The sequence below is a fragment of the Rhinoderma darwinii genome, assembly GCF_050947455.1.
Source record: "Rhinoderma darwinii isolate aRhiDar2 chromosome 4 unlocalized genomic scaffold, aRhiDar2.hap1 SUPER_4_unloc_4, whole genome shotgun sequence".
Taxonomy (NCBI): Eukaryota; Metazoa; Chordata; class Amphibia; order Anura; family Rhinodermatidae; genus Rhinoderma; species Rhinoderma darwinii.
In genome coordinates this window covers 236040-244802 of record NW_027461759.1, presented here as the reverse complement: position 1 = coordinate 244802, position 8763 = coordinate 236040, and the positions used below count along the sequence as shown (strand labels likewise).

The following is an 8763-nucleotide window of genomic DNA, read 5'->3' as shown; positions in this document are numbered from 1 at the left end:
CGCATTATTAAATAGATCATTGATGTCGCTGTTCTGGTAATTGATGCCGCGAGGATCTATTGTATTCATTGATGCAGCGTGCGTTAATTACTGACATCCGGCAATCTCATATCTTCACCGTCAATGTCATCACTTTCTTGTCACTTGCATTGGTGGCATCAGTCAGTATAAAACCGCTCAGTTTATCCTACGTCACCTGTGATTCTGCTGAATTGTCACCGTCTCTTATCTGCTTAACTGATTGTATGACTCTCAGCAGCGTTTTACATCATCATGAAACCACCCCAGAAAAGCTCGTCCCGCAGGAAGTCGGCGCAGCCGCAGAAGAAACCTGTAGCTCCTCCTCAATCTCCGCCAAGTAAGAGAAAGTTGCACCTTGATCATCTTATCACTCTCATTATATATTTTATTTTAAAAATGAATTCCAGATAACCTCGGGTCGTGTAATACTAGATTGTAATCCGTTTCTCAGCTTTATATCTTAGAGGGTTCGTTTCTATGCAGGTAAAAATCTGTTACATACAGAAATTTCTGTAGCGCAAGGCCGCCACTAGGGGGAGCAAACTGAGGACTGATTTATATAGGCACAACAGGAGCTGTATGCATGTGCACAATCGTCTCCCCCTAGTGGTGGTTGCAGGAAGCACGTTACTATATGGCCCTGGGAAGGGAATCTGAGAACACATCTCACACCCATGAAGATATATTATGAAATGAGGGATCTAAGAATTTCCAACCTGCAGTCCGACCGCTCTATTCATTCCCTATGGGATCGCCGGAAATAGTCAAGTTTGACTGCTCCTTGCCCAATTATGCACTCTGCCGTGAGCGGCTCCGCGCAGGCAGGCGCGATGTTGTGACGTCAATTTCTGAGCCTTTTTTCTACTCCGTTTATGCAGCGTGTGGATGAGACGTGTTTTATCTCATCCACTTTGCTGCTACTGTATTATGCTGCCGATTTTTCCGCATCATAATACAGGTATATGCCGTATTTACGCAATGTGTGAACTGACTCTAAACCCTCCCCCCCCCCCGCCAGTCCCCGCAAAAATGTTCTTGCATCAAACCGGTCCTCGGTGCAAAATAGGTTGGGGACCACTGCCATAGAGAATGACTTGAGTGACCACCACTCTGGGACCCGCACTCTTGTTAACAACCCGCAGCGATCCGGCATTTATCACCTATCTTGTGGATAGGTGAAAAATTATTTTCGTGGTACAACCCCTTTAATCAGGTATCAATAGGACTTGATGGACCCCAAATTATCAGTCATAGAAAAGTATTTAAAATTTGAACGTCCACATTTATATCCTTTTTTGGTCCAACATTCTGTGCTGATTAATTTCTTAATGTCGTTTTACAGCAGTTGGAGCACAGTTTTCTGAAACGGAGCTCTAAATCTCCTGCGTAGACAGTTACATGGTATAATTTTGTCTCCCTGCAGCCACCACTAGAGGGAGCTCACTGCATACTGTTTTGTTACCAAGTTCAATGTACAACCATATACAATGAGCTCCCTCTAGTGGTGGCTGCAGGTAGCATGTTATGTTTTAAATCTGTTTACCTGATGTTCCTTGGGGGACATTAAGGTAATAGGCCATGTTCACACAGGGCAGATACGCGGCGTAAAAGTACACAGCGTATTGGCCCTGGGCACCGGAGGTAATTCTGGCTGAAAAACTGCAGTTTTTCGGCTGGAATGTCCATAGAAGGTAGAAAAAAACCCATACTTACCCGTAGCCATGGTGACGTGTCCCTCTGATGTTCTGCAGCAGTCATATGGGATGAGACATCATCCCTGGAGGCCGGGTTGAACGCAGGAGCAGAGAGATCTGGGTAAGTTTGGCGTTTTTTTTCCGCTGCGTCTGGATGAGATTTGTTTGAATCTCCTCCACTCTTCTGCTTCTGTATTACGCTGTGGAGTTTCCGCAATGAAATCGGTTGCAGAAAATCCGCCGTGTTTACGCTACGTGTGAACCCGGCCAGACAGTGAATTTCCATGTAGCGGGAGATTCATTTTCAGCTATGATTATGGATTTCTTTCTTACAGGTAGTGGGGAAACAAGTCACAGACCGAGCACACAACGAAGAAGACGCTACCGCCCAGGAGCCCGTGCACTGATGGAAATAAGAAAGTACCAAAAATCAACCAATCTGCTCATTCAGAAAACCCCGTTTTTCCGCCTGGTGAGTGGATGTGTCCTCTGCGGCTGCTCCTCTTTATTGTCAGTGATATTCCCCTTTTATTCTTGCAGGTGAGAGAGATCTGCCTGAAGTATTCCCGCAGCGTGTTTTATTACTGGCAAAGCACCGCACTTATGGCGCTACAAGAGGTCAGTATCTCATACAATGCACTGTCCATGTAACGCATGGGTCAACCAGAGAGGGAGCTGCTCTTTGCAGTGGTTCACTACTCAGCCCCCGCCCCCTCTAACACATCCATATGCCCTAGCGGGACATTTGCATAGGGGTTGTGATGCATTGTGGGAGTTCCAGAGGCCAGACCCCCCCCCCCCCCCACCATCACTCTAGCTAACAGCTCATAAAAGTGAAATCTGATCGGTCCTTCGAGCTGTGTAGTAAATTACACCGGGAGTGCTGTCACTTTAAGAGGGACTAATGCTCTTCTGTATCCACAGTCAGCTGAGGACTTCCTCATGAGTCTCTTTGAAGATTCTTACCTCTTCAGTCACCAGGCCAATAGGGGCACTCTCTTTGTGAAGGACATGCAGCTCGCACGGAGAATCCGAGGCATCCCGTATGAACTGTGATAACGCTGCCGTTTTATCTCTCAAGATTTGATGAAGAATGATCACGTGTAAATAGTTTTATATTAATGGAGAAAATCTATTGGGAAATACAAGTTTTACCATTGCATAAAAGATCCAGTTTGGAAGAGTAAACCGGCTTTAGCGCCCCCTCCTGACACTGGTTACAGTGGAGTTTTTTTCTTTGTTTTATCTGTTCATGGGAAAGTTGTTACAACCAATATGGCTGCCGCTGCAGTTTGCAGGGTGGTAGTGCAGTCGTTTTTCTGTCCAGCTATGTAATGGGTTATAGGGGTCCAGGATGTAGCACAGAAAATGACCACAAGGCGGCACTGCTGGACAAAACCGCTAACAAAGACGCTGGACACAACCGCTAATGAAACCTGACCTGGCCGACCTTCTAATTGTTCTGCTGAGTTTATGATCCGCTTCCTGTTTTTATTCTGTGAAGATTTGTTCATTTTTTCAAATAAAAAAAAAATGTATATTATAACTTTGATCTTCATCATTTTAGACTAATCTTCATAAGGGCTTGGATATGATCAATGACTCCAGCTTCGCTGTAGTTCAATACTCTTGCTCTGTCCCACCCCCATTCTTTACACTGCAGCTATGCTTGTTCAGAGTGTTTGCTGTGTGGGTGGGTGTGTGGGTTGGGTCCAGAATTATTTGGGCAGTGACACAATCTTCATGATTTGGGTTTTGCTGCCACCACATTGGATTTGAAATGAAACAACTGAGATGCAATTGAAGTTGAAACTTTCAGGTTTATTTCAAGGGGTTAAACAAAAATCTCCTGTGAAAAGTTTAGGAATTGCCACCATTTTTCTACACAACCTCCTCATTTCAGGTGATCAAAAGTGATTTGACAAATTAACATTACCATAAATGTTTTTTTTAATACTTTGTAGAGAATCCTTTGCAGGCAATGATGGCCTGAAGTCTGGAACCCATGGACATCACCAGACGCTGGGTTTCCTCCTTTGTTTTTTTTGTTTTTTATATTTCAAATTTTTTATTTTCAAGAAAAGAAATGGGGATACAGAAAAAGAAAAGGGGGTGACATGGGTACATAAAAAGCCCATGAGGGCCGATCATTTCAACCTATGTTTCAACAACAATAAGTAAATATGCAATCAAAGTCCTCCCAACATAGTACCATCAATACACTACAAGCATTAGTATAGCAAGACAGGAATACCAGCATTACACCCTCATCCGCCCCTCCATCACCCACATCTCAGTCAATTCTTAGTAATGATTGATTCAAATAGGGAAGTAAACGAAGGGTAGACAGGGTAGAAGGACAAATGGAAGGGGGGGGGGTATAGGGAAAATCTTAAGAGGGAGAAGGGGAGATGTTCTCCCCTCACTCTCCCCCCCCCCACAGCACATCACAGACCAGAGAGAACTCAAGAGCTCCCTGGTTCTCCACTAATCAGTTCACCCATGGCCCTCTTGTATCTGTCCGACTTGCAGAAGTCAAACCAATAGAACCAGGTTTTCTGAAACTGCGTTGCTCGTTCGGGTGCGGAATGGAGCAACTCCTCCATTCTCCGAATTTTGTGAATGCGCTCCAGCCATTGTCTAGTCACAGGAGGCTCAGAGGATCTCCAACCCCCCGGAATACAAGCCTTAGCTGCGTTCAGCAAATGTCTCACTAACATCTTCCTGTAGCGCCCCACAGGTATATCGTGGTGGTGCAGCAAAATCCATGCCGGATCATCTCCCAGCGAGATTCCTGTGATCTCCAGAATGATATCTTGAACCTCTGACCAATAGGTGCGAAGGTTCTCACAGCTCCAGAATATATGTCAAAGCGTTCCCTCTTCTCTGCCGCATCTCCAACATAAAGGAGAAACATCCGGGAACATTTTATGTAGCACATGTGGGACTCTGTACCAACGGGATAGTATTTTAAAACTGGTTTCCTGATAGGCGTTACTAATAGACGCCTTATGTGTGAGGAGCATGATCTTTTCCCTTTGCTCTTGTGTTAGAGTAATCTGAAGATCTCTTTCCCATTTCGTAATATATGGTGGGATGAAATCCTCAGCAGGAGTGAGCAGCACGCAGTAAAGACTGGACAGGGCCCGTCTCACATGCCCTGTTTGAGAACACAAAGTTTCAAAGGAAGATAGAGCTCGGTCATAGGAAGCCGGTGTAGGTAGTCTTGACAAGTAATGAGTCAATTGTAACGCCTGCCATTGGGACGCGTCCGGGAGACCCTCTGCCTGGGAAAGCTCTTCTCCATGCAGCCATGCATTGCCCCTATAAAAATGACTTACTCTAAAATGCCCCTGCTGTACCCATATCTTAAAGGTCTGATCTGACAGACCTGGGCCAAATTCCGGGTTACCCAAAACCGGAGTGAGGGGTGATAACAGTTGTGATATTCCCTCTCTACTCCGCACCTTTCTAAACACCTGTAAAGTTGGATATATGGTAGGATGATCACGAAATTATTTTTTTCTATATAATATTGCTTTTAGTATGTCATTAAAATAAATTTTATTTATTTGTGTTGTACTTTTTCTTTTTTTTCTTTCTTTTACTCTATGGGGGCTGCCATTTTTTTTTTATCTCTGTATGTGTCGATTAACGACGCATACAGAGATGGAATACGGCAGCTACAGGGCATAGGAGTCAATGAAAACATGTCAAATTATTATTTCATTTTTAATACTTTCCACCATATGTAAGAAAAAAAAATACAGCAAAAAACTTAAAAAATATAATAGCAATAAGTAACAACACTTAAAAAAAAAAAGGTTTAATTCGCGACACATTCCCTTTAAGGCAGCAGAATAGGCTAGTAAAGCTCTGTATATTGGCACACACCTCACACTCCATTACGGACCATAATTGCAGATAAAAATACTCATCCATTCATTTCTATTGCAAATGGACACCTCCTATATTTACAGGGCCACCTGATCGCATCCTGCAATATTGACACAGATTAAAGAGAACCTTTAATCTTTAAAGGGAAGGTGTCGCGCAAATATTTTTTTTTTATATGTTATTGCTTTTAGTATGTTATTAAAATAAATTTTATTTATTTGTGTTTTTGTGTTGTACTTTTTTATTACTATTACTTTTACTTCACTTGACTATGTGGGCTGCAATTTTATTTTCATAAACGACACATACAGAGATGATTAACGACACATACAGAGATGGAATACGGCACATACATCCCCATAGAGAATGCGAACGGGAGCCGTTCCATTCACTATAGCGTACGCCGTCTGTGTGGGAGCGGCACATGCGCCGCTCCCACACAGTCCAAAAGGAAGGTCTTCCGCCGAGCGACATCCGGCGCCATTTTCATGTGGACCGGAAGTCGCGGCCGGACAGTAAGATGACTACTTCCGGTCGCGGCTTCCGTCCATATGTTCAGAAGCAAGGACTAGGAGCGGACGGAGCGGCGGCGGCAGGAGCCGGTAAGTTATGTTTGTGTATGTCCGTGTTATACTGAGTATTTACCACTGTATCTAATCCTCCTACACTGTACAGTCGCTCAAAAAATGGCGACACACAGTGTAGGAGGTTTGAACATTCAACCCCCTCCTTTCTCCTGGCACTAGCCAGGATAAATGAGGGGGGATTGTTTGAGGACGCTAAAGCGAGTGTGTCTTCTCCAATTTTGCAGCATAAAGCAATGAGGTTGCTTTACCACATGCCAATGCTGCAATTTTGGGAATTGCTCCCTCTAGTGACCAGCACATGGAAATGTTATAAATTAGAATCTAATTTATAATATTTCCTGAATTGTGAAAAAATGTTAAAAAATTAGAACAATGTTTAATCATTTATATACTAACAGTTTAACTAAAAAAAAATAATAATAATTTTTCTAGCGACACATTCCCTTTAAGCTAAAGAAATGCAGCTCGATCGGGTTGAGATCTGGTGACTCGGTCATTGCAGAATATTCCACTTTTTTGCCTTATATACTCCTGGGTTGCTTTCGCAGAATGTTTTGGGTCATTGTCCATCTGTCCTGTGAAGCGACGTCCAATCACCTGCTGCATGTGGTTGAATCTGAGCAGAAAGTAAATCCCTGAACACTTCAGAATTCATCCGGCCGCTTCTGTCTTCAGTCACATCATCAACAAACACTAGTGACCCAGTGCCAGGCAGCCATGCATGCCCATGCCACCACACTGCCCCCGCCATGCCACCACATTGCTACCCATGCTATACTTGTGTTACACAGGATGTGGTGTGCTTTGGATCATGAGCCGTTCCGAGCCTTCTCCATACTTTCTTCCTCCCATCATTCTGGTGCAGGTTGATCTTAGTTTCATGCTGTTCCAGAACTGGGCGGCTTCTTTACTTGTTGTTTGGTAAAGTCTAATCTGGCCTTTCTGAGGCTGATTAATGGTTTTCACCTTGTGAACTCCCTGTATTTGCTCTCATGAAGTCTTCTCTTTATGGTGGACTTAGATACTGATCCACCTACTTCCAGGAGAGTGTTCGTCACTTGGGTAGATGTTGTGAAGGGGTTTTGTTCACCATGGAAAGGATTCTGCGATCATACACCACTCTTGTTTTACGTGGACGTCCAGGCCTTTTGGAGTTCCTGAGATCACCAGTGCGCTCTTTTTTTTTTCTTCTTTTTTTTAAGAATATACCAAACTGTTGATTTGGCCACTCCTGACATTTCTGCTTCTCTCTGATGGATTTCTTCATTTTTTTTCAGCCTAGCGATGGTCGGTTTCACTTGCATTGAGAGCTCCTTTCACCTCATGTTGTGGGTTCACAGCAAGTGCTTCCAAATGCAAATCCCACACCTGGAATCAACTCCAGACCCTTTACCTGCTTAATTGGTTATGGAATAACGAGGGAATAACCCATGCAGCCCATTAAATAGCCTATTGAGATAATTGTCCAATTACCTTTTGGTCCTTTGAAAAAGAGGCAGCTACATATTAAAGAGCTATAAGGGTATGTTCACACGGCCTATTTTGGGTATTTTTTCGGCCCGCATAACACATTGCCTTGTTGTGCCAATAAAGATTTTCTAGACCCGCTGTAAACCATTTTACCCGTAAGTCACAGGCTACAGCGGGGGTTCCCAACCAGTGGCTCATGAGCCACCTATTGCCTGCTGTATGGCTGACCATAGGAGTCCTTCGTAATGACCATGTGAATCGTCAATTTACATTGTTCCAGCAGAATGGGTGCTGGTCTCGGTGCAAGTCGCCTTAAAGAAGTGACCACATCTAATGCTTGGCGCACTGGTCGTCACTTTTTTAGCGCCAGTGTCATTTTTATTATTTCTAGTTTTGGAAGTAAAGCAGTTTTAGTAATAAAATACCACAAAAAAACCCCGGACCCTCACATACCTTGACCCCAGAAGCTGAGACAATAGATGGGGCCGTATTTCTGGGCCAGGCGCATGAAATGTCGAGGAAGATCACTGCGCCCCAGATCCATCAGATTCCCGATGAAGGGCAGTGGTGCGGGACGCGGAGGGCGCTGGTTCTGGTCGAGTCCTGACAGGCGACACTTGGAGTGGGAACATCTTAAGTATAGAAAGAAGAGGACGACGAGGGCCGGCAGCAGCAGAGGGACCATAGTGAAGCTGAAGACTTAGGCCTCATGCACACGACCGTAGCCATGTGAATTTCGGGTCGGCCGGCTGCGGACTGTCAGCCACGAGCCGCCCGCAAATCGCGGGACATGCACATGGCCGCGGCCATTATTTTCAATGAGCCCGGACCGCAGAAGACAGCCGTAATAAGACAGGTCCGTTCTTTCTGCGGTGCGGGCTCCCGGGCCATGCACAGACCGTAAAAACTACGGTCGTGTGCATTGCCCCAGAAAAATGAATGGGGCCGCAATTCTCCCGTGGATTTTCGGGGGAATTGCGGCCGCAAAAGCACGTTCGTGTAGATGGGGCCTTAGGAGATGCTGGGTGTATATGTAGAGACAGGCGTAACCTTGAGGACAGGAAATACACAGAGGGAGGCATGGAGATTGATAG

At 44.7% G+C, this 8763-nt stretch overlaps 1 protein-coding gene across 1 annotated transcript; it reads left to right on the top strand.

Moving 5' to 3' along the window:
* Nucleotides 1–264: 264 nt before the first annotated feature.
* On the top strand, nt 265–3213 carry LOC142684075 (histone H3-like centromeric protein A). The gene is made up of 4 exons (XM_075847465.1): nt 265–358; nt 2051–2187; nt 2256–2333; nt 2640–3213. Exons 1-4 carry the CDS (start codon nt 274–276, stop codon nt 2769–2771), a joined length of 432 nt encoding a protein of 143 aa, XP_075703580.1. The 5' UTR covers nt 265–273; the 3' UTR covers nt 2772–3213.
* Nucleotides 3214–8763: the final 5550 nt, after the last annotated feature.